Genomic DNA, 27,857 nt, shown 5'->3' with positions numbered 1-27,857 from the left:
GCCTGAGTGGACACAAGACACACAATGTAGGAGAGCCTTTAATAGCATCTATATTAGACAGCAAGCCAGTGTGTGGTGGTACCAGTGAAAACGGTGAAACACAAATGAAAAAACAAAGAGACCCAGCTGAAATATCACAAGTACATGTAGGCCTATCACAATCAGAGCTACCTCAACCTGTTAATCAACAGCAGCAGCAACAATATGATTTAACCCAGCTCACGCAATTGTTGATTAAGCAACAAGTAAGGGCATCACTACCACATCAAAAAATTGCAACCTTTGATGGGGACCCTCTGAAATACACGACATTCATAAAATCATTTGAATACGGTGTTGAGGAAAAGACGGAGGAAGCAAGAGATAGATTGATGTACCTATGCTTGTATACAAGTGGTGAAGCAAAGACACTGGTGAATAGTTGTCTGCACTATGTAAATCCTGAAGAAGGTTACAAGAAAGCCAAAGAACTGTTGCAAAAAAGATTTGGCAATGGACATAAAATTTCACAGGCAGCTTTGAAGAAGGCTAGAGAATGGCCGGACGTTAAAGACGAAGGTAAAAGTCTGAATGAGTTTTCCTTATTCTTGACAGAGTGCTTAAATATGATGGGAGCTGTGACGGGACTTGGTGAACTTGATCACACACACACCTTGCAGACCCTGGTAGGAAAACTGACAATTAGATTGAAAGGTTTGTGGAGGACTAAGGTTTTTGACATTGAACAGAAACAGAAGACGGTAATTTTCCGTGACCTGGTGGAGTTTATTGACAGGCTGTCACAGATAGCTTCCAACCCTGCCTTTGGTAACATAAGAGATGAAAACAAAGCCAAAGGTAAGCAGATTGACAACAAAATACAAAGGAGAAGAGCATTTACAACAGGTGCAGCCCAACACTGCGCATACTGTGGTGATAATAAGAAGCATGCCACCGTGGAGTGTAGGAAATTGGAAAAACTCAGTCCAAAGGAGAAGTCCTCATTTTGCTTTGAAAAGAAACTTTGATTTGGATGTTTAAGAACTGGGCATGGCAAAGCATCTTGTGATAAGAAGGAGGTGTGCAAGAAATGCAGTAAAACCCACCCAACTGTGTTGCACTTTGATAGAGAAAGGAGTGAACAACAAACTGTAAGTCAACAAGGTAAATCACAGGAAGACAAGAAATCACAAGAACCCAGTAATCATGTGAATTGTGGACTCACAAGTGAGAATTTCAGCTCATCAAATCCCTCCATCATACCGGTGGTGGTAAGATCACCAGAAAACAACGCCTCAACACGCACTTATGCATACCTGGACAAAGGAAGCAATGCAGTGTTCTGCACTGAAAGGCTGAGGAACCTTTTGTGCCTCAAAGGAAAAAGAACCCATGTGCAGATCCAAACAATCACAGGAGAGGAAAACACAGAGACTCACCTGCTCAAGAATTTAGAGGTTTTAGATCTTGATGAAGAGAATGTTATTAATATTCCAGAAATGTTTACCCAAGACGAGATCCCTGCTAATGCAGAAGACATCATTACAGAGGAAGATCTTGAAGATTGGCCATACCTGGAAGATGTTAATCTGCCAGAATTAGAAGAGAGACACATAGACATTCTGATTGGTAACAATATCCATAAGGCAATGGAACCTTTTGAAGTCATCAATAGTCAGGGTGACGGACCCTATGCGGTGAAGTCCTTGTTAGGATGGTCAGTGTATGGAGTGAAAGGGAAGTTGCAAGCCCCCAGAATGTCTGTAAATAGAATCCAGGCTACAGAAACTGTAGAAGAGCAGATAAGAAAAATGTACAATCATGATTTCAATGAAATCTTATCTGATGATCGCATGGGGAGATCAAAGGAAGATGAAATATTCCTTTGTATGGCAGATGACAGTGTACAATTTAATAATGGACACTATGAAATGAAGCTACCCTTCAAGAATGAAGACGTCAAATTACCAAACAATAGACAATTAGTTCAGCAAAGAGCTGACAACTTGAGGAGGAGATTTAAGGACACATCACTTCATGAAGCATATACGAATGCTATGGAAAAGGTAGTGAAGGCTGGATATGCCGAGAAGATACCAAAGGATGAAATAGCAAGAGAAGATGGAAAGGTCTGGTATATTCCACACCACCCGGTGTACCATCCACAGAAAGCCAAATTGCGAATAGTTTACGATTGTGCGGCTACATATGGAGGTACAGGTCTCAACCAAGAACTGATACCGGGACCTGACCTCACAAGTAGCCTGGTGGGTGTATTGTTGCGGTTCGGATAAGAAAAGGTAGCCTTGGCTTCAGACATAGAGAGTATGTTTTACCAGGTTGGAGTTAGGAAGGAAGATCGGGATCTATTGAGGTTCCTGTGGTGGCCAGGTGGCGACATATCAAGACAATTAGAAGATTATAGAATGAATGTGCATATTTTTGGTGCCTCATCCTCACCGGCATGTGCCAATTATGCACTCAGAAAGACCGCCCATGACAACAAAGACCAGTTTGATGTGGAAGTTATTGATACTCTTCTGAACAATTTTTATGTAGACGACTGTCTCAGGTCAACATCAACAGAAGAGAAGGCCACAAGTCTTGCACAGGCCCTGATTGATATTTGTGGACGTGGTGAATTTCGTCTGACCAAATGGGTCAGCAACAGCAAGACTGTGCTGGAGTCAATTCCACCCAGTGAAAGATCAGCAGAAACCAAAGTGTTGGATTTTGATGAATCTCTCCCAAGTCAGAAGGCCTTAGGAATGCTGTGGCTCATGGAACCTGACATGTTTGGATACAAACTAGACATCAAAGACAGACCAGCCACAAGAAGAGGAATGCTCGCTGTTACTTCCTCCGTGTATGACCCCTTGGGATTTGTGAGTCCTGCCATCTTGCCTGCCAAACAAATGCTGCAAGAACTATGTAAGAAGAAAATAGGATGGGATGACAAAATCCCAGAGGAGATTAGAAGCCAGTGGATTAAGTGGCAGTCAAGTCTACCAGGGTTAGAAGAGTTCTGTGTCCCGCGGTGTTGGAAGCCTGTGGGGTTTGAAGAGCCATCATCAGTTCAACTTCATCATTTTAGTGACGCCAGTGAGTCTGGCTATGGTGTAGCAAGTTATTTGAGACTAACCAATCATGATGAAGTAGTGGTGTGTAATTTGGTGATGAGCAAGGCACGAGTTGCGCCAATCAAGTAGATATCCATACCTAGGATGGAGCTAACCGCAGCTACCGTGGCTGTGAAGGTAGACAATATGCTTAAGAGAGAACTCGAGGTACCAGTAAGCAGTACTTTGTTTTGGACTGACAGCCAAACTGTATTGAAGTATATAGTGAACGACTGTGCACGGTACCCAGTATTTGTAGCCAACAGAGTGAGTGTCACTAGAGATGGTTCGGATCCAACGCAGTGGCGATATGTGCCTACAGAACTGAATCCAGCGGACCACGCCTCTAGAGGGCTCTCTGTACAGCAGCTCTTAAGTAAACATGAATGGCTACAGGGGCCGGACTTCCTGTATCAATCAGAAAGGGACTGGCCAGTGATAGTTACAAGTGAAGAGACTGCAGAAGAAGAATCTGCACCAGATTCAACAGTGGTCGTCAACACCCTGAAGTTAACACCAACAGAAAAAGTGACAGTCAATAAACTAATAGAACACTACTCAGATTGGACAAGTCTGAAGAGAGGAGTGGCATGGTGGCTCCGTTTGAAGAAAATTCTGCTGCAAGGAGTTAGAGGTCCTTCTAACCAGCAAGCTGAAGAATCAAGAAGTTTAACAGCAGCTGACCTACAAGAAGCAGAAGTAGCCATTTTGAGCTTCGTGCAACGGCAAGAGTATGAAAGTGAAATGTCGGCTCTTCAGGGACCAGCGACTACAGATAAGAATAACAAGAAAGCTGTTGGTGAACAAGAGCACCTGAGAAATGACAACATGAAGAAACAAGTTCCTAGTAACAGTAACTTACTGAATCTAGATCCAGAATTAGACAATCAAGGTCTCTTGACAGTTGGTGGAAGACTTCGCAATGCAAGGATCCCAACTGAAGCTAAGCATCAAGTGATCTTACCAATGCATCATCATGTGTCAACTTTGCTGATAATGTACACTCACAAGAAGCTAAATCACCAGGGTAGAAACCACACAATTGCTGAGCTTAGAAGACGGTATTGGATTGTAAAAGTAGGAGTGAAGGTGAAAGGCTTACTGAAGAAGTGCGTAACCTGTAAGAAGGTTCAAGCTAAGGTTGGCAACCAGAAGATGGCAGACTTGCCAGCAGACCGTGTTCAGGCTGATGATCCTCCCTTTACAAAGACAGGAGTTGATTACTTTGGACCCTTTGAAATTAAGGTTGGCAGAACTACACGTAAACGATACGGCGCAATATTCACCTGTTTCGCCAGTCGTGCTGTCCATATTGAAGTCGCGGCATCTCTGGATACAGCTTCATGTATCAACGCAATAAGACGCTTCATTAGTAGACGAGGACATGTGAAAGTTATGTACTCAGACAATGGTACAAATTTTGTGGGTGCGAATAAGGAGCTCAAGCAGGCCATGGAAGAGTGGAAGACTGAAGAAATTGAAGCATTTACAGCAAACCAGGGTATACACTGGAAGTTTAATCCCCCAGGAGCTTCACACTTTGGTGGCCTGTGGGAAAGACAGATACGAACCATTAGAAAGATTCTGCAAAGCATTCTCACAGAACAACATCTCAAAACTTGCCAGAGTGAAGAGCAACTTCACACTCTTATGTGTGAGGTTGAAGCGACTATCAACAGTCGACCGCTTATCAAGACTTCAGATGACCCCAAGGACTTAAGCGTTATCACTCCAAATGATTTGTTGCTGTTGCAACCAACTGCTTCTATGCCGCCAGGAGTATTTGATCAGAAGGATCTCTACGCTAGAAGACGTTGGAGACAAGTTCAATACTTGGCCAGTATCTTTTGGAAGCGCTGGATCTTGGAGTACCTACCCACCCTTCAGATGAGACAAAAGTGGTTAAAACCACAAAGAAACTTGCATGTGGGAGACATAGTCCTAATATTAGACAGTTCTTCCCCAAGGAACCTTTGGTTAATGGGCAAGGTTGAGGAGGTCCACACAGGAGATCAGGGGCTTGTACGCAGTGCAAAGATCCGGACTAAAACATCTCTGCTGACAAGACCAGTGACCAAATTATGTCTACTCTTGGAGCAGGAATCATTCAATTCAAATCAATCAAGTTAAATACATGTAACATGAAACTATATAAATATACATGTATTATGAGACTGGCAAAGACCAGTAACAATTGAAACTACACAATGAAAGCCAGCAAACTGAAATAGCACTGGGGTATAATCAAGGATCGGTCAGGCGAATCTACGGATTTGGGCTGCTGGTTGTTGCGACGATAACTCGGACCTATTTCAGTCTGCCACAGTTCAACTCAAGACAAGTCAACTCAAGACAAGTCAACTGGAAAACTCACAAGTCAACTCAAGAAAAGTCAACTGGAAAACTCAAGACAAGTCAACTCAAGACAAGTTAAATCAAGACTGAAGACAAATAAACTGAAGTTACCATAGATAATTAGACAGCTGATGAGAAAGTCAAGTAGAAGACTGCAGACAGCTGGTATAGTAACTCTGGTGTCAAGAAGATGACAATAATTCCAGTTGAGGTGACTCTTGGAGCAACCAATTCCAGTTGATGTGACCCTTGAAGCAAGGAACTGATGTCGCACAGCCAAGAATTTCATTATTTGTATTATCAAAAACATGGTGTAAAATTCTCCATGTATCACCTTAATAATATTTGGGTGATTTGTTTTATAATTTTGATAAAGGCCTAATGCTATGATTAGCATTATTTATGGAGTCAAATGATTCAAATGAAAGGATCTTAATTTAGATCCACAGGTGGCACAAAACTGTCATCTTATTTGTTTTCAAACAACATTTTCCATTTAAATTTCATGACCAACAAATCTGGTCAAGATTTGAAATTTGCCTTTTGAATTTAAATGGGCACATTTATGATTTGTTTGAATATCTGTTTAATGTCAACAAGAAGACTTTATTTGTGAAACAAGTAAATTGTGGCAGGAAAGTAACTGCATTTTGCTGTGGGTCTATACTCACTCATTTTAATTGATGAAAAACAAAACAAAAACATTCAGTTTTGTCAATTTTGCTTTATTAAAATAACATTTTAATTCAAAATGCAGGTAAAGCAAATATAGAGTAGTCAAGCAACCAGAGCTGACTGCCTTTGTTTACAAAATTATGATGTCATAGTAATGACAATTTCTCATGGTTTCGTCTTGCACAATTAAGATGTATGCACCTCTTAGTTAACCGTTGGTCGATTTTAAAGTGTGTACAACCCTTTCTCTTTCAGGAACAAAAACTTAAGTGTGAGCACCTCTTAGTCATCCATTGGTTGATTTTAAAGTGTTCACAACCCATGTGTAAAATGCACATGCATCAGAACCTTATAAGGACTAGCAATGCACCTCAGAACTTTAAAAGGACTAGTAAATCCAGCCGGATGGAAGTTGCAGAATAAGGACTGCTTTTAAAGACAAATTGTGTCTAAATGCTGCAATCAACTACATGCACATGAAAGTGACTTCTGATATAGTGTGGGCTTAGTCCAAAATGGGATAATGTAAGTCAAGTTGTCCAAGTATTTATTCTTGGTTGTTTTGCTCAATTTGTTCATGTGGGCAGTGTTTTGCAGCTAGGAATCAGAAGTCACAACCATTTGCATGATGTGATTTGCAGTAAGTTGATTTACTCCAATGTTAAAAGATGTGGAGTACTATTTATCATCTCAGTGAAACTACAACATTCATTTGATTCAGATAATATTTCTGGATAGTGTGATTTTAGACATCAGTGAGCAATTATGTGTGTTTTACATCAAAACTGAAGTGACCAAATTGTTTCATATTGCCCTACCAACTCACCATGGGCATTGTTTAGACAATATTTTGTTTTAATTGATCATTTTGTGGTGTGGCATTTTAAAGATGCCAGCCTTAAGGCCAATGTCTACTGAACTAAAGTAAATTCATGTAGAATCCTTTTGATTTAACTGATGTTGTCAGAAATTATGTTCGAAGATTAGTGATTGATAGCATGTAAATGTGTTATGTTGTGACTTACTGGCATATTGGTGAAATTTGTTTCAGGTGCACATTTTGTGTATGATTACACTTTAGCTGTTACACTGTATTAAGGTGGTGTAATTGTCATTTTTAGTCAAAGATGTCAATTAAGGGGCCGGGATGTTAGTGTCAGATCCCCCCCTTTTGTTTGGTAGTTTGGTCGCCCTAGTGCAATGAGCCTTGCTTGGTGCATCGATGGCATTGCGCCTTGATTAGTGATCGATTGCTGATCGATGCATCGTTCCTTCGGTGATTGCCTAGATTTCAGCCAAGATGCCGGGAAGTCATACGAGTTTTTAACCTTCAAAAACACTTCAAATAGCTTCATATAGAGCAAGTTATGGTGACATTAAATGTGTTTATGGAACAAGAAGCGTGTATTCTCAAGATTTCCTGGTCGTTGCTGAGTGAGTTGTATGATTTAGGAAGGTTTGAACTCTTGAAGTTCGTCATGAAATAGAAAAGCTTAGAAACCCTCACCCTTGGGGTCAGAACATTTTGCATCTACTCCCTAACACTTTTAATCAAATTTCCTTCTATTTGAAAGAAAAGACAATGCATTATATGCAAAATATAATTAAGCAAACAATATTCGAGGTTTGAAATTCAATAACTAAATCGTGACAACATAAAAACTAACGAAGGCCATTACGGACAATGTTGCTCCACGTTGGCTCTGCAATAGAACTAGAGATATAAATCCGTGAAGTGTTTTATGAGCAAATTAATGTACTCAAGGTTGATTATCGATGTCTAAGTGAATCTTGAAAAAAAAATCCATTGTTTTATTAAACTTTTAGAAAAGACAAATTGTGCCATTTTAAATTAGCTGAATTAGCCAAATCGGCATTGGAATTAAGTTTGCAATGTATTTTGGGATAGTTTTTGCAGTTTTGTGACACTTTGCCCTCTGACCTATTGGGAAAATTTAGAAGAATTGCTTTTTGGCCGTACACAATATAATCTAAAATGTTTTACAAGAATTAAAACAAACATAAAAAAAAACATTGTTATTGTAAAATTAATTATTCAAATACTTTTAATGAAAGCATTTATAATAAATTAGTTGATAATAATTACAGCAATTTTCTCGATATGTCAGAGGTCTTTGAAATCGTTAATGAATGGAAAAATATAATCAAATGGATATCTGTTGATTAATAGATAACACTATGCTTTTATATGGTATTGATGTAGTTTAAAGAAGATTTGATGATCATACTGATGCTAACAAACACACCCACTTTTTTTTAAAGATTAAATAAAGTTAACATTGTCAATTAGCCTACGTGTTCATCATCATCATCATCAGTCGGCTGTGGAGCTTTCTCCAACCAATGCGATCTTGGGCAAGCGAAACAATTTTGTTTGGCTGCAGCATCCCTTCAGTATCTCCCAGGAGGTGCTGGACATACTGTAAGTACAGTGTGCGCGGCCGTCCCGGTTTCCTCTTCCCATGTGGTGGAATATAAAGCGCATATTCTTTCACAGGCTCGCCATCTTCAAGACGCAGTATATGGCCGAGAAATTGATGAATCTTGACTCTGGCAACCAGTGGAGTGGTGTTGGTCAGGTTGTAGATGGTTTCATTTGGAATCCGATCCAAACGCTTGATGTTTAACATGACTCTGTAGCAAGGTGTTGCAAATGCATTGATCTTGTTTTCCATGTCCTTGGTAATTACCCATGACTCGAACCCGTACAGAAAGACAGTAAAACACGTTGTCTGAAGCTTGATTTTTGTTTCGATTGGCAGGGACGGGCTTCTCCAAAGGCGTTCCAGTTTCCAGAAAGCTGCCCAGGCTAGTGCTTTTCTTCTTTTTAGGTCTCCAACACTAGAGCCCATCTTGGAACCCAAATACTTGAAGTCTGTCACATGGTTGATGGTACTAACATAGACTTCAAGTGCTGGTTGGGCGTTACAGTTTGCAGTCATTATATTCTGTCTTATATTCGTGTTCACTCAGTTCTGTTTACATACTTACATATTTCATGATCTTGAAAATGGATGTTTCTTCTATACACCGAGTTTACCGAATTAGAATGATACAATTATATCCTTAAAGTAGCAGGAGAAAAACAAACTTATAAACCTGGGTGCTATTAACGTCCGCACTTGTAACATGCTCTAGATTATGAGGCTATTGCGTTATAATGTTAGTGCGTAGCAAAATATCTCGCGAAATCCAAATGTTCTAATTATTTAGACCTGATTTGGTGTGATGCGATTCTTTATCCAAAGCTATTTAAAACAAAAGGTAGCGTTTCAAAGGGACACATTTTGATATTTCCTGCTTCAGAGCTCGTCACTTACAGCTGAGTTCATAATGGGCTATTCCAGATAATAAGTTACATCCCTATAAAGGAATAAGTTTTCAATAAAAGAAATGTCTAGATTTCCAAATTTACTTCCTGAAAACGACTGGAATTCCAATTGCCAATGTTGCTGAACAAAGCTTGGAAATGTAATTAAATGAATAAAAAATCACGCAAATGTCCAAATGTCCAAAATGAGCTCTCAAATTGAGTATTCTGGATTTTGGATTTTGAAATATTTTCTGCTGGATTTATTTGCCTTATTTTATTTGCCGGACACCTTAAAAACTAGATATCTAGCGACCACGACTGGACAACAAGTCCGGAAATCCGGACTCCTCTATAGGGGTGTGCATCTATATTATTATCTATATCCAATCTTCTTTAAAAGCTCGCTCTTTTATTCAAATTACTATACGTTGGGACATAAGGTCAAATCGCACCGAATGAAGTATAAAACAAAATTTTATCATCTATCAGTTACTTTATTTGGTAATTCGGTTTTTAAGGGATAAAGATATAGAAATAATTATCACGTGAACATATTATTTTAAAATTCTTATACTATGATATTGTATTATCTTAATACTATCACAATTTCAGCTGCATAACTTACATACATTCCCGCTAAAAATCGGTTCTATAATTTTAGAAAACGAATTAAAAATCACTCTATACACAATATATAGCCCTATATAGATCATACTATACAATATAGAACACTCTCATTCGTGTGAAAGTAGTACTCGTTTTTGTCCCGGAAGTAACTGTAGCTCAATAATTATGAAGGTCATGCGTATGTAGAGCTGTTAAGAAAAAGTGCACAAAAGACAATTTTGAGCTGTGGAAAGTCCTAAATATTGTATTTTATATTTTTTATCTCCCCGAATGCATCCACATGCAGATAGTGAATACTGCAAAAGTTTCATATTGTAGTAGTATGTTTAAAGACCGATTCAGACTCCACGTCGCGGCCGCAATATCGCTATGAGCTCGGTTTTTTACGTGCGGTCGAATTTTCATCGGCGATTAGATTTGAATTTTCTTCCAATTTTCCGTTTACTCTTGTGATATCGCCTGTAGGACTCAAGATCGGTATTCACTATAGAAGATTGAAAATAGGACACCCCCACTTTATGACTTTTATGATTTGTGTAAGACAACGAAACTTGTCGGACAAAAGAGCTCATAAATAAGATCAACAATGGGTATTTACATTCCATGAGGAAACGCTTTTCAGAAATATATCATTAATTTCAGGCAATCGGAAAAAAACTAATTATAGAATTCGAGACCATCTGTACAAAAGTTTGTGAGCCTAAATGGCTATAACTGGCAACTTGGGAAATCACAACACATGCTTAAATTGGTGGCAGACTTATTATAAAGATTCAATACTTATCCCCCAATAACCGTTATTTGTTAAACTGCAATTTTTGAGAGATTTTTTGATAAATTTTAAATTTATCGAACAACTTCAGGGGCCGCTACATTAATGCTCCCATTCCTTAAGGAAATGCCCTGGGTTTAAACGTAAGCCTACTTTGTGTGCGCAGTACACATTTATTAAACTTCATATTTTCCATCGATGGTATGCATATACCATATTGTTTGTACAACGCCCCCAGGGCGTTATTACAAACAATACGGTAACAATAATATTTGCTAAATGAAGTGTGTATTCAATTCCTCTTTAACGCCGATAACAAACAAAAATACCAAGCATTACTAGTGTAATACTTTGTCGAAGATCTAGAGGAAGAATTCGTGAGCCTTGAAATATTCAATAACTTTTAGCACATTGAGAATTTCGTGGAAAAGTGATACAAAACAGACACGTCGCCAAAAGCTGGTGTGACGTTGGTGACTCAATTTGAAACCTATAGTAAGCTGTAACCACTCTGTCTTTATAGCTACTTATGGTATAATGTGGCAAATTATATTGCTGTGACGTGTATTCCACAGCTATTAAAACCGGATAAGTTGATGACATTTGATCAGTTTAGCGTGGTAGTTACGAAAACAATAAATTCTAGCGTGGTAGTTACGAAAACAATTAATTCCAGTTACCACGAATTTGCTACTCTCCTATTCACAAACATTGTTAACCAAACATTAAAATATATATTGTCATATTTAATGGACACCGGTAATTATACTTACTTTTAAAAGCATATAAATTAAACATGTGATTGTGGTTACTTTAAAATATAATAAATTAATACAAATTGCTGGGGGTTTTCGTTTTTAAGAACCGCCCTGCAAAAACTTTTAAGAGTTCAAACACCACTTTCGATTATCAGCATACATCTCAAGGGATTTTATTTCAAAAGAAATATTACATAAACATGAAATTTGTAGAAATCAATCAATCAATCAACTAATAAAAATGCAATGCAGCCTTTCCAAATTTTGGTGCACCAACTCGCATAGTATAAATGAACTCATAATCGGATTAACTACCATAGCAATAGAATACAGTTTTTGAATAGATCACCCTGCACTACAGGCCGGTTGCACTCACCACCCTACGGGTGCGAGTAATAAGCATTTTCTTTTACATCTATGGTTCAATGCATCGGTACCGCGTGAACGTTGAAGTGCAGGGCGATATAGTCAAAATTGTATTCTCTATTACTATGGTAGTTAATCCGATTAACAACGTCACTTCTACGGCGAATATTCGTAGATATATCGGTGAAGGGTTTTATCAGATCATTAATGCTCATTAAGGTCAACATTAAAGTGAACTTTGGAAGCATTTTGATTCAACTCTCACCTGGAAAATAATTGTGGTATCCGGTAAGGAGGATGTTTTATTTTCTTTGGAATGGGGGATGGGGTGGTATCATATAATTTTGTAGCAAAAATGTTTTTAAATCAAAAATAGGAAGGGTTATAAAACTATTAAGGTGAATCAAAATGCGCATTCTTTTTACTTTAATACAATCAAAATGTGTGCACAATCTTTAGTTATAATAATAATGTAATGCAAAATTTTTGAACGCTTCACACTCTTCACACTTACAAAGTTTTGCGCGCTTCGCGCCTTAGTTCCAACAATGTACTGAATATGCAGGGGTGCAAATTTCTTCCTCAGGAGCAAGGGTTTTAGGCTCAAGATTTCCTCAATCATACCAGATATAAAATAGCTTTATTCTGTACTTAGAAAGTTGAGAATGGTAACCTAGCATATCTTTTTAGAGAGACTCTACATGTAAAGTCTTTGAGTTCTCAAAAAGGCTCTTTTGGGACGCGCGCAAAAAAATTACACTAATTTGGGCGCATTTTGGTGGGGCACAGGCTCCTTCCCACTTTTCGTTTCTTTTGCCCATCTTTTGTTTTGTTTTTGTCAGGGGAGCACTATGCCCACCTTGCAGGGCATTGCTCCATTGCCTCAAGCACTCTTTCAAACTTTGAAGTTTGATAGACATGTTGACAAAGTCATGGTATAGTAGCATTCTGTTTTGACACCAGTATCTCAGAATTCTTTTTCAGCCAGTGGCATAAACGGTGAGCAAAATCATGTGTAAAGTGAGCTTTGTGTAGATTAAGTGAAGCAGGGAGTTGCTTCTGAACATTTGTATGAAAATACTGTCCATCAAAGCCTCTGCAACTAGCTCGTCTGGTAATTTTCCTTGTCAAAAAAGGTTTTTTTTTTTTTTTTTTTGGCATTTGCTCTTTTTTTTTCTGAGTGTTCTTTATTTGAAAGGTACGAATATTGAATTATTTGCTTAGCATCTGTATAATTATCCCAACTGCATGCAGCATGCCCTTAGTTGCATGTCCCAATTTTTTCATAGTTCATCAAATTTGGATATCATGTTCAATTATTTTTTATTGATTTGGCCCTCTCCATTTGTTTCCTTTTAATTTCCTCAAATCGTGGTGGTCAGTGCCACTCACTGACCCTTCGCTCTAAGAAATAATGGTTCTAAATAGAACCTTTTTTGTCTTCTCGGAAGAACCCTCCCTCTTGAACCTCTAAAAAGGGTTCTTTAATTTTGGAGAACCCTGAAAGGTCTCTAAAAAACCGAAAACGGTTCTGTATCACATGTTTGTGGCCATTGTCGTAGCCATTTTTCAGTTTTGGAACCTTTTTTTGGTTCTTTAGAGAACCTCTAAGGGTTCTCCTCAGAGGACAACTTTAGAACCTTTATTTCTTAGAGTGTTGAGTGTTATATCACCATTTCTGTTACCATGGTCAGTGGCGTACCGTGGCCGCTCCTATCCCGGGGGGCTGAAGAATATCACATTTTGCCACCCCTTCCTCAACAGCCCGAAAAGGTTGACCCAATTTTTTTCGGTGGTTTGAAAAAGTGAAGAGCAAAAAAAACAGGATTTTAGGCGCTAGCTAAAAGCAATGTATAGTACCATTTTTTCACAGTTCTTCAAATTTTTTCGCCCTTTTTTTCTTTACGAATTCTTTTTGCCGTCCCTTCTTCTTTTTGCCGCCCTTCTTTTTTCCGCCCTTCTTCTCCCGCCGCCCCTTCGTTTTTGCCGCCCCCTACTTTGATCTCCGGGGCTGGCGCCCCAAAGCCCCCCAAAAAAAATACGCGCATGATGGTTGGTACTGCCATTGTTATGTTTACCTCTCAATGTTGATAGGTCCATTTCCTCAAAATATCCTTTACAATTTGTTCAGTGCTTTATGGTTCTTTTTAAATTTCCTCAAGATATTCCAGTTCGTCCTCTCCTCATGTGAATTCCTCAAAATCATTGTCTTAAGATTTCCTCTCTTCCATCCAATAGATTCACTGCCTCACAATCCCACCTGTTAACTTGTTATCTTTTGCTGAGATCTGTTTCCTCTACCTCACTCCTCCTCTTTTTTTTCTTTCTTCTTTTTCCTTTTCCCCTCTTCCTCTCCTCTTTTCTTTTTCTTTTCCCTCCCTCTTTTTTCATCTTTCTTTTTTTCTTCTCAAGGCATTATTACCTCAATTTTAACTGTCATTTCCTAGGAGCGGTGCTCCCCGCTCCCACACAATTTGCATCCATGCTGAATATGTGTGGGCGGAAGGGGGTTTAGGTCATGAAAACATTTTTGCCCGTCACCGAAATGTTCATGGTCCGCCCCTCCGAACAAAATGGCATCCCCTAATGTATGTATCAAAGGTGTCGTGGTTTCTTTTGTGACAGTGGTGAAAACTTAATCGAGAACAATATAAATCCTACCAACGCGTTCCGTGATGCATCTCTCAGGATGTTTCAAACTGCATTATGGAGAAACCCACTTGCTGAATGACGGAGGTTGTAATAATGAAACAACATTATAATAGTTAGTGGCTTATGTACGAATCCGTCTGTGATGTTATAGATTTGCCGAAGCAAGTAAAAGACACATGATGGAAATACTTATGTTGATTACACAAGTAAAAGCAATTTTGAATAAAAAGCGAATGACATAGTCTTGTCGATGAAGTTGCTTATTAACTCATTCAGCTATTTACTATTGCATGTTGAAATAAAAGGTACTAACTGTTTCATGCTGCGTCTATACCGACTTATATACCGACCTCAAAAAACAAAACATTAACCCTTGGTGTTCCACATTATAGCGCTATTGCGTCATAATAATTCGTTATGAATTCGGCAGAGTGACGAATCGAGCATTTTGCGTAAATTGAGTTATTGTATGCTTAGGGGATGTGCAATAATTATGAGCCGGGGGGGGGGATAAAATTTCCGAATGGCTCGCCAAAAATCGCTTGCCCCCCCCCCCCCTTCGGCCCGCCAAAATCAATTGCCCCCCCTCTCAGCCCGCTAAAAATCTTTGCCCCCCCTTTGTGCATGTTAATTTTGGGATCCCAATTTTCAAATCTTAAATGGTCTTGATACATGTTGCGAGCGTAGCAAGCAGGGAAATTTGCATATTTAAGCGTTTCCGTACTGTTTTCCAAAGCCTTTTTAGAGCGTTTTATTTAAAAGGCGCCCCATGAATATGTGCCAAAAATCGCTTGCCTCCCCCTCTCGGCACGCCCAAAATTGCTTGCCCCCCCCCACCCCCGCCCCCATTTTACCCTCCCCAAGGGCTCATAATTATTGCACAGCCCCTAATAATTACGTTTCAGGTGATCTTCTATTTCCACCAACAATTCATGGTAAATCTTACTCCCTGACGTAGATACCAAAATTTTGATTTGGACGAATCGCGCCTGAGTGCGATTAATGAATTTGACCAAACGACGAATCGTATAGATGATTTGACCTATGATGTCACATGTTTACATTCAGAACACCCTCTGTTGTTTCAAGCCAGGAGTGTCTATGGCAGACCACATAAATTCCTTCAAAATTCAACTTTTAAAAACTTTTGAAGCTTTGTGTGATATTATGTATATATCAATGCATTTGTAAACAAGTTTAATAACAGTTTTAGCATTATTTGCTTTGAAACCCAAGTTAATGAATAAAAAGCAACTTCTTCCATGTAAACTATAGTGTTTTTTGCCTGGCAGTTTTGATCTCAGACCAACAGAGGGCGTATAAACACATGTCAACTCATCAATACTATAGCTGTACACATCAGGTTGATATATAGTATTGTATAGCTGGAAACCCCGAATTTTCAATACTAAATGTCCTATGCTATTATATTGGATACCAATTTATAGCTATAGGTATCTTTTATCTATTGATACCAATATAAGTACACACAATTCCCACATGGTATCGCTATGGCTTAATAAGGTGAGTGCGCCCTAACTTTTATAACTTACGAGCGTATATGGTCAAATTTAAAGTCTACAGCCTTAGGAAACCCAGTAATTTCTACACAAAAGCCCCAAATCAAGAATGCGTGATATATTTTACACGTAGTTGAATGTTATTCGACCTCGTATACAAATCTTTACGCAAGGGTACAGACATTTTGGATTTAGCACAAAGCCGAATAGCTGTAAATACCCGTATGGAGGAATGATAACAATTGTCTCAGAACATACAAGTATTGCAAATAATTTGTTCACGTTCACTTCTATAATATACATTTCAAATGACCAATGGAATGGTACCAAGATTTCCAAACACCGTTTACTCAGAACAGCAATTTTGTGTATTCGGCACTCTGCCGTGTTCATAACGACAACTACAACGACATCCGGGTACTTATTTTTCATGACGCTACACTTACGCTTTTCAACCCACAATAGATCGTGGAGCAGAGCGACTAGTTGACGACTTGTAGCAGAGCTGACTCAGTTTGTTTACATTCTATTTTGACCTCGAATCGAGCAAATTGCTGGGCCGATTTCAGTAAAATAATACATGGCGAAAATTGCATTTTATGAGAAGCTGAACACATGAACATGTAGAGGAAAGTCTTTATTTTTATTGTTGGCTGGGGGCCCCATGTCGAGAAGTTATAGAAATGGTAGTATTTTGGCCGATTTGAAAAGGGACAAACCACAGAAAACTACAAATTGGACTTATGAATCGGATTTGTTGTCAACGGAGGTCAACGGGTGTGACCTCATTCCGGGGTCACCTGTGTGTACAAATGTGTACGATTTCTGCCAGTAGCTATGTCACTTCTTCTGGATAACATATCCTATTGGTGTATGAAAAGAAGAGTAAAGAAATAGTACCATCGAGTATTTTCGCGAAACCAAGTGGTAGGTCCCAAACAACCCTCACTCCCGTTGAATACATGAGCGTTAATAACAATTTTCGTTTACTTACACAGCATTGTCAAAATACTGTATTATATATAAAAGTAGCTTTATATTTTTCGTTCGAAGTAGGCATAATTATAATATATGGTAACGGAAGTGTAAACGCCGGTAACATACAACATGTTATAAAATACACGACATTCCTATACTTTGTTATAAATCTAGCAGAAGAATTTGCGCGTCTTAAAAATAAGTATACAATAAGTTTTAGGGTATTAAGAATTTCTTGGAAGTGTTATACAAAACAAAACACATCAGCTAAAGCTGGTATGACGTTGGTGACTCAATTTGAAACTTGCAAAAGTTGACTCTGACTGAAAATGTTTCTGACAAAATATTGCTGTGGCGTATCTTGGAGTACTCGCATTTTATGAAAATGTACTAAAAAGGAGTCACATTAATAAATACCGGTAATTTAGCTCAAGTGTATGTTTTATTGTTGGAGAAAACCAGTAGCTTTTGTTTTCAGATGATTTTAGTTGTTGCATAAAGGCGTATAAATTATAGGTTAATAAATCAATTGTTGCAAGTAAAATGGTACAAAATACTGCGCGCTTACTGAGAAGTTGATGCGCCTACTTACAAGCCCCGCAAGGAAAGTGCATTAGACGCATCAACATCTCAATATGAGTGCATTAGTTTGCACAATTTCTCTAGCAGCAAGTGATACGCATTTATTATTTCATGAAAATGAACAAATCCCACGCCGAGTCAACTTAGTCATGATGTCGACATGGCAGGATAATTTATAAGGACGAAGTCGACTTACCAGTAAAAAAGATGTCGACGTGGAAATTATTACGAAAAGAAGTCGACTCACCAAAACTAAGTCAGCATGGCATGACAATTTATCGAGCCAAGTCGACTTAGTAAAAAATGGATAATTTATCTTGCCATGTTGACTTACATTGTGGCAATGTCCGTATTACGCTAACGCTTTGCATATTTTATTTTACTGGAACTGATACGTAGGACAGAACTAAGTAATCTTAAAGTAAAAGTATAATGCATTAAGAGGGGTTTCATAAATATCCATGACCTTTTGTCATGTTTGTTCTCATATCCGCTTGTGGAAAAGTCTAGGGATTTATATTGGTGTTCATCAGATAATCTTATTGACATTGTCCTTAACATTGCTTTCCATCATCTCATTCATAGAATAAAACAAAAGCGCTCTAAGATACCGTGGAGAGATACAGAGCGGAAACGTCTATTATGATTTACTTCATGCCGAAAATAACACGACATGTGTCGAATATGACCCCCACTACCCAGCAAACACAAAAAGTTTTCAACATCATTCGCAAAAGGTTAGAAAAGGTTGCCAGAAAACGTTTAAATGTCGGTAATATAAAGAACATATAAAGGGTATAAAACGTTTTCATAACATTTTTAAAACATTTGCAGATAACCTGATACAAATATTCTAACATAATCTTATTTAAGTGTTAACAAAATATTTGGTAAAAAAAGTATGCAACAAAATATTTGACAGTAACATTTTGAAATCAATTGAAAAATATTGTTGTGGTGTGTTTTTATACAAAACGTTTCAAAACGTTTCAATGACCTAAATATAACCCCGGCATTTTTAATGTTATTAAAACGTTTTTATCTAAACCAAAACCCAAAATATAACATGTTTAAACGTTTTAAAAACATTTTTGTGTTTGCTGAGTAGTAATTCATTGTTATTAGTTTCGCAGGATCACGATTAGTGAGATTTTGTTGCTTTATTTATAATATATTTTTTTAAAGAAACAACGACTCTTATACCTAATCAGTGGTAAACAAAATACAATAATTATAATACCATTAAGCTAACGGCTATTAAAGTGACAATAAGAATAAATGTTTAACGAGTAAGCATTGTACAATGTCAATGCTTAACTGTTTATATAGTACACTCTGATAGGCATTATCTTCAAAATGGAATTTCGATTTGATACTAGGATTAACAATTAATTTTAGGCAATATTTTGACAGCTTATTATTGTTCAAATGACAAAGAAGCGTAATTAGAAATACGTTAGCCGTATTTTAAAAGGGCTAAAACATTGGAAATATTTAAGACTACGTTGCAGGAAAAACTTGCTACTTCTTGTTCTAATTTGGGAATATGGCGATTATGGGTGGTTATTCTTCTCCCAATTTTTGTTACCGTTATATAATATATTATTCCCTGCATATCAAAAAGATCATACTGTTTATTTATGATCCTTATTTTCCCATGGGACGTTTAGATATAATGACGACATCAGCTAAATGTTACACCATAACTCCATAACATCCGTTTCTATGAATTGATTGTGAAGATTACAAACCCCCCACAAGTATTTCATTGTATAGTTTCGCAGGATCACGAGTAGTGGGATTTTTTTAAACATGTTGTTGAAAGAAAATGATACAGAAATGATTCAAAATATTTGAGAAAAAATACATGTACGTATCAAGTTTGAAGAAAAGAATCTCCAAAAACCAGATTTTTCCGCAAACTAGCAATTCTTATATAATTTTCTACATAATACAAATTGAATATTATTGTTCATTATGAAAAACTATTTTACTACTTTTTCAGTTATTATAAAGGAGCTTATTTTTCAAAGTAATGACAGAATAATGACAAAATATAGCAATTTTGCATTTTTTACAATAAAACTAGATTGAGAATCAAATATTATTAAAATTAGAGAATAGTAAGTAGAATGTTGTCACCAAATTAATATAATCATTGGAAATGTAAGCGTCAAGGTAGATGTGATACAAAGCATAATGGATAGAAAAAATTGCGTTTTTGGACAAACTCCAAAAACGGCTAATTGCTTCAAAATTTCAAATATTCAGTTGAGTTCTAAACTATATACTTTTGTATACTTATCTTTGTTACTTTAAAAGAAAGCGAAAATAGAGACAAACATTTTTACGTTCAACGCGATCCTATGTGTACCTTAAGTTAAGTCAAATGCAATGAATTATAATATGTGATGCGATCAAGCAAAATCAGTCGGAACTCGGAAATATTGATTTTGAGATATAACCATACAAAGGAAATATTTCCTTTTGTTTCCTGTTGTTTTGGAAACTCTTTAATTGCTCATATCTTTGGAACTGGTCGTTCAATTTCGATGAAGTTTTCTGCAAAATTTAGATTTGCAAAAGCTTATATATCCGAGTTCCGACTAATTTTGCTTGATCGCATCACATAATTACGAAATATGCAAATTTAAGAGTTGTACTTACCATCATTGTTTAGAGGCCCCATAAGAAGTGCAATAATAGCTTCCATTTTACTGAGTGACGGCGAGGAATCACTATTTGAAAGTTGCATGGTTCCCTGTTCTAACCCGGCTTCTCCTATTTGGTTTCTGTCTATTGCCTTTGTACCTTGTGAATTTCTCTTTCCAGGATGAACAAAGCAAAACTTTGGTAACATATTTTGACAATGTCGATCACTATATACTGGATGTACAAGCGCTATCAAAAGGCATATAAGTAGCAAAAGCCGCACAAGTCCTGTAATGGAAGAAGAAAACATATCCATGTTTAAACGTTATCGAATCACAAGAACTTATGTGTCTCTACAATAGCCACGATCTTTGTTTGCGTCCCAAGTTTGGTAACTGAGTTTGAAATGCTTCAGGTTCAAAACTGATTCAATTTCGTCAGCGAGGAAAACACGTTCTGCAGGTGAATATGTATGACGTGATTGTTTCTGAAGTGACAGTCTATATGGCTCGCTATGGCTATAAACGCCCCTTTAGGGATGATGTCTTATTCTGTTGTTTGAAAAATTCTTATGTTTATAATCTCTTGCAGCTTAATAACTGTGGGGTAAATGAGTCGTTTAAAGTTCATGTTGTATTGAAGTTGCGTGTTCTTTTTAGTGTCTTTTTCAGTGCGATACTTTATGACATGGTATTATATTCACCCATTGTATACAATTGAATATAAATAAATAAAATTATGCGCTTTAACCCTAGTATTACATAGCGGACATGTACCACACCCACAATTTTTCCTGTTAACGCCCAAACAACTTTAACTAATCATAGATTAATCCTTTGCGCTTATTTTAGTGTTCTACCCAAGCACATTACTTGGGGGTAGGACCGTTCATCTAAATAGCCATAGTGGGGAGGGAGGATGTTGGTGAGACCCACCATAGGCATGTGATGCTGTAACAATCCCCACCTTCCAATAACTAATCAATAAATATTTTGATCTTCAAGTTTCATTCTCTTTCTGATATAGAGAGCATACTAAGATATCAAAAGTGGGAACTTTTTTCATCACAATGAAAACAACATGTAATACATCAAAGTTACCCCGATCTAACCACGTGTTATCCTTACACCTGATACTTTATATACAACTCAAAATACAATGTAAACCATTCTTCATAGCTTTGTTGCTTTAATATTTTTACCCTTCATATAGAATAATCTATAGTTGCCACTGCCTCCAACGACAACTCACCTTCGCCCTTTTGTCTACAACAATATGTCTTCTTTGTTTGGTTATGTCTTCATTGTCCCATTTTTGTCTGTCTTTATTAACATATAACATATCATTGTTCAAATGGCTCGGCTGATTTTATATACTTCATTAGAAATGATAGAAGTGATTTCTTTAGATGCGGTGATATTGAACACAAATTGAAAAAGTAATTTACATGGATTCAATTCCATGCAAATCAACTTGAGAACTTTTTACAAATGTACTAAATTCTTTAGTAGAAATAATTAACTACGTCAGAAAAAACGCACTACCCTAATACGCAGTCTGTGTTTCACACTTTAAAACAAGATAACAATAAAAAAATATTGTCAGCATATCCTAATCATCATTAGTGCAAATATCGTAAGCTACAAATCTTGAAACTGCTGATATTCAATATTTGTGATATAATCAAATAATCAAATAAGATGTGCGAACAGCGTCCCAATTATATCCTTATACCTATATGTCGCCCTTGACATTTTGTCCAACAGTTTATTAAAAATGCCAAAGGAAAATTTTAAAACAGAGCTTAATACTACTACCATGACTTTTTTTAATTTTTTAAAATGGTGCACTCGCAATTCAGAGACCTTGCCCTTTAGAATTATAATGAAGGTGTTGAAATTAGTTGTACGAAATACTAATACATACATTCGCAGGCCACAACACCCTGTTGAAATGAAAGTGCATACTTATAATGTCTTAGAACACTCACAATAAGAACTACGTGTTGCTATTATCATTATTATATGTATGCCATTGTCAGTATTAATTCGTCTTAATTGTCTGTATTCAAATCGGTACATATTCTAGATTAAAATCTCAGTATTTTACAAGCACTTAATCACTCCAACGTAAACAAATAGGTACTTTGAAATGTTTAATTGGGTTATTCAAATGATCATTTTAGTTCTATATTTCCGATAACTGTTTTTGAAATGAAAAAATTCAACTGTCAAAGCGCCATTTGCATTACCACGCTCAGCGCTATAATAATATTCAGACTTTTGACGAGTTTGAATATTTTGAATAGTAATTAGTTATGCGAATTAGCGCTACCCGCTGGGACCACAGTGGCGACATAGATAATGCAAATGGAGGACAAACCCTCCTTCTTATTGTGAATCACTAATGTGGAAAATATTAAAGACTTGTATCATTTTTGGCGGATAAGTTATTTTAGGGACTCTTACGGCATTTCTAGTCATACGCCCACTAAGTATGACCTATATTTATCACATTGTTTTAAAGAACAAAATAAGAAGATATTGGTTTCCCAAGACATGTTAAAACGTGTATCATTGTATGGTAAAAACTTGTTAGGAGGAATCGTTTTATTATTCATTGATCAAGTACAATATGTATTATAATTTTATTTGGTACTTTATTATTAATCATTATTATTTTTGATTATAAGTAACGAAGTAGGTGAAGTCGTAATTTCTCATTTTGATTGGAAATTATGTCCTTTTTTGTTGCTGAGTTGAGTTCACATAATGTAATATAATCTATAAAATGATAAGGGATGCTGTAATATGATAACGATGTCAATACGGCAAATAGAACAGGGTTGTTACTGTTTATGTTGTTCAAATGGTCTCAAAGACTATTGTGCTTTAGTGTGCACAATAACTAGCAGCAAGTGATACGCATTTATTATTTCATGAAAATGAAAAAATCCCACGCCGAGTCAACTTTGTCGAAGATATTTGACTATATTGTGCTTTCTGCGGGCATCCAATTGATGGCAACTCTACTAATTTTGCCACTAAGAATGATGAAAATGATGACGATGGTGATGACGATGATGATGATGATGATGATGATGGTGATGATGATGATGATGATGATGATGATGATGATGATGATGATGGCCCTATAAGATTTTGCTGCTGTTGATGTTGTTACCGTTCAAATGGTTTCAAAGAATTGGACTATGTTGAATGATGATGATGATGATGCTGATGATACTGATGACGCAATGATGATGAACATATTGATGGTCATGATGATAATGACCAACGTTGTGCTTGACGAGTGCATACTTCTACTTCTAATTCTACGCTGGTTCTCATCAAAGCCTGTTCAGATGATGTAAAATGTAGACTATTATTTGTAACTTGTCTTATTTGTTATATGCGATGACTATGGCGAATGCGATATGGCGATGACGACGATGAAGATGGTGATGATGATGATGATGATGATGATGATGATGATGATAATGAAAGCAACGCCTCGACGACAACGCCAATGTGATCTCGATTAAAATAATTATAACAACATTATTCTCACAACACTGGTGCGCGTATATTGACGTCAACTGTGGCAATCCACAAATCGAGCAGGATACTAATTATTTCAATTACACAGAAAATGAAGAGCTGACAGCAATATAGCTCATGGTGATACTACCTTTTGCATGTTTACGGAAGTCATTACAACAAGGACCTGCAGGGTTGGGCCTTCACATATTTCAGGTGCTAGACTATTATTTCTCTAGCACTCAATAAAGATTGTGACATCTACAAATAATTCCCTAAAGATGTAATGAACTTATTATATATCTTTTTGAGATAAGGTGACCTTGTGATCATTTTTATTTCAGGTGAAAGCAAATACTATCCTTATAGGTATGTGATTCAAGTGTTAACATATTTTCCTTCGATCTCTCTACATTTCACCTATTTATTTCTTCGTCTTTCACTCTATTGAACTGTTCAAACTCACATTGCATCAATTCTATTCTATAATAATTATCCGTTATAAAAACGTACACGCGTGTTTACGTCCACGACTTAATCTAATCGTAGATCCATCCTTCGCGCTCTTTTTAGAAATACCATTTTTAGCCCAGCACTTACTCGGAGGTATTGTAGGACCAAATTTATTGGGGTTTATACACCAACAAGCGTTTGTCCGAACTGGAATGTAAATGCACTAGTTTTGAAAGTGGGATGCTTTTAAACTATGGCTCTTTAAAGTGGTACGTACTCAGAACGTTTGAATGGCCCTTGGATTTCTGGGTTCAGATGCTATATACGCGCAGTGGACATAATGAAACAGCGTGAGATTATTTGACAACCAGAAATCCAGCAAGTTATGTGTGTACTGTAAATTTATAACATTTGGTTTCAAACTTTATGAACCCACTTTTAAAAGCTATATTTTCAAGCTCCTCCCATTTTCAGAACTGGTACATTACACGTGTATTTCAGCTTTGACGAACTTGCTGAAGAAGTTTAGGAAATCGCCGCAAACCCAAAATAAATTTGATAAAAACAGAACCATGTTACATAAAGTCTGAAAGCTCAAAGTGTTATTAATTAACACCATTATTAATAATAATAATGGTGTTATTATTATTATTATTATTATTATTATTATCATTATTATTATTATTAGTATTATTATTATTATTATTGTTATTATTATTATTATTATTATTATCATTATTATTATTATTATTATTATTATTATTATTATTATTATTATTATTATTATTATTATTATTATTATTATTATTATTATTATCTTTTAATTGTTATCTTCAATTAGCTTTCATGATCATGGTGAGAAATTGAAAAATATGACTTACATTCGTAAAAAAACCCACATTGTTCCCAATAATACACTTACCCGCGATGCATTATATGCGTAACCATGGCAACATGCCAAGTCCCAGCTAAGTGATCAACCATCTAAAACCAGCAAGTAAACATTTTACGTTCAGACGAACGAAAAGACTGCGAATTTTACTCATCAGCGTATACTATTTGGCCAATTTATTTTGTAACCAACATGAATACTGTAAGTGTAATATTTCAGCACCAGAATCTAAATTCGTTTTTAGCACAATCCATTGCTGTGTGTAAACTATAAATCGATTGCCCTAGGGCTACAAATGCAAACACATTTTTTTTCTGGAAAGGGAAGTGAGGATGGCCTAAAAATCCTATATCAGATGAATAATTGACTTACGAAAGTACGACTTTAGGTGGCTTAATCTAAAAACGATTTGATCGTATCACACCACGAATTCCCTCAGTACAAAAGGATTTATGTTACTGGCTTAGGAGATTTCTATAGTTAATTGAAATTCTATGATACATCCAAGTACAGGAAGCTTTTAGGATTTCCTTAAACACAAAAATCGTTGGAATGGATCTTTCAAACAATATCTTATTTTGACGTTTCTGTTTGAAAATGCAACCAAGAAAGGATTAGTGCTTTTTCAATAAATTTCAAATAGCTCAATTGTGTTGCTGCAATTGCGCCCAGCAGGTCTACATCCTGACGTCCGGTCTGCATTAGGACATTCAATCAATCACAGGTTTTGTCCAGTTATACATTTTACCAAGTCATTTTTACAATTCTAAAATGTCGAATCCTTCTCCCGGGATCCTTCTTTGTTTGATTATAGCAATATGTAGTTTCTTCTATCTATTGATATTTTGTCTTGTTCTTTTGTGTTAATATTTTTATCAAGTTGATTTAATAAGTTGATCTTCATCTCCCCCCCCCCCCCCACTCATTAGTTAGTTGATTTTACGATGGCTTTTCCGCCCAAAGTAGCTCCAAAAAGAATCCAAACTCAATACATATTTTCATATTTAATGATTTTCATTTTCTGTATCCTTTCTTCAAAGAAAACGACTTTACAATTGAAATTGAATATGTATATAAGTTACGGAGTACACATTTAACAGTCTTAAACTTTCGCTTCCCCATTGGTTAAGCAAATCACTATTAAAGATTAGAAAATCATCAGATCATTGTTTTTAATGTGTCAGGTATTTGATTTCATAAATCTTTCATGTTTTTGTCTCTTAGAAGCATTTACGTTTTTCACGTAATTCACATTCATGAAGCATGGTCAGTGGCGTAAATTTCTTATTGAGATGGGGGATGGGGATTGGAATAAAATTCTTCAAGTGTAATAAATCCAGCACCTTTTGGGAGACAAAATAGGTTCATGATACAAATGCGCGAGAAGCCATATTGAAGATAAGCTGATGAAACATAGTGTTCAAAAGTGGAATAATTCGCGCGAAAGGGCTAAAATGGCCAAATATGTGATTAATTTGGTCAGAAACCCACATACATGCGTCAACATAGTGGGGAAGGGTTAATTTATGGACCACCCCAGCAAAATATGGGGGGGGGGTATCCCTCCACCCCCGGGGTCTACGCCTATGAGTGTGGAACGATTCTTTGCTGGAATTACATAACGTGGCAACCACAAGGTGTGTTTACAAATAATACACCTTACATAATGTCCCTTCGCTAGAAGAGAAATAGATTGATTAAATTCAGTGTTTTAGCGCCATTAAAGTAAGTTTGTAATATGCTCGCCTGAAAGAAGCGATTAGTTTGTGACCAATATACTGTGCTGTTCATTAAAAATATCACGAAACAATCCAGTGCATCAAAACTGTACTCTCAATATCATATCCCGAGCAAACGAAGTATCTTTCTTCCCATAATGCCTGAAACAATTTGATCATTGAAGCGCTGAGCAAACACGATGTTGCTTTATAAGAAAAGACAAGTTTACGGGTCACACGCAATGAGTAGCTTATACACCAGCTGAAACAATAAACTGCGCTTCACAACAATATGTAATGTGTTCCGTGACACTATTGTTTCATTTGTGATTAAAGCAATATATTAGTTATATTAAATATGTCCCTCTATTTATTTTACCGAAAGGAAATAACACCCACAATGTGTTTGTTCTATGCCTTTCGAAGTATAACTACTTCATTTAGTTACGAGCTAGTTGTACGCATTAACCATTTATGATATTACAGGCCCAAAATGGATCTTTTTATAGGATTTAATTTTTTTGGTGAATTACTTTGGATTTGATTTTTTTCGCTATTATGTAAATAAAATAAAAAAGAATTATGTATCAAGTTATCTCCCATTCCACACAAAACTTGAAAATAATGTCAACTTTTAATTAAGAGCTCTGTTTATTGTTCAGATCGATCGTATGTTAAACAATAAACGTTTTTAAACGTTTGAAAACCTTTCAAACAACTAATGGTTTAAAGTCTTAAACATGAAGTGGTTAAATCATTTAAGCATTTATTGGTTAAAAGGTTGAAAACAGTGCAAAATTTAAGGCTTTTACCCAATTATTAGAAGAGAGGGCCACGTAACCAGCGCCCGTTTAAGATTGTTTGAGACTGGATAAGGATTTTTATA

General features: G+C 36.5%; 2 protein-coding genes across 2 annotated transcripts in view; one reads left to right on the top strand and one right to left on the bottom strand.

Annotated features, from left to right (window-relative positions):
• LOC140141952 (uncharacterized) overlaps window positions 1–27,857 on the bottom strand; it is a 121,512-nt gene that overhangs the window by 17,652 nt on the left and 76,003 nt on the right. Inside the window, exon 3 of the mRNA XM_072163846.1 lies at window positions 20,385–20,657. Within this exon, the coding sequence (XP_072019947.1) occupies window positions 20,385–20,657 (273 nt within the window). The remainder of the gene's footprint in view (window positions 1–20,384; window positions 20,658–27,857) is intronic.
• Window positions 1,008–2,273, top strand: LOC140142973 (uncharacterized; the record flags this gene model as incomplete). The annotated part of the gene is made up of 1 exon (XM_072165000.1): window positions 1,008–2,273. A coding segment is annotated over one exon (1,266 nt), but the record flags the coding sequence as incomplete, so codon positions are not given.

This window comes from Amphiura filiformis, chromosome 20, assembly GCF_039555335.1.
Source record: "Amphiura filiformis chromosome 20, Afil_fr2py, whole genome shotgun sequence".
Taxonomy (NCBI): Eukaryota; Metazoa; Echinodermata; class Ophiuroidea; order Amphilepidida; family Amphiuridae; genus Amphiura; species Amphiura filiformis.
Note: the sequence above shows the minus strand (reverse complement) of the source record. Positions and strands in the feature narration are given on the sequence as shown.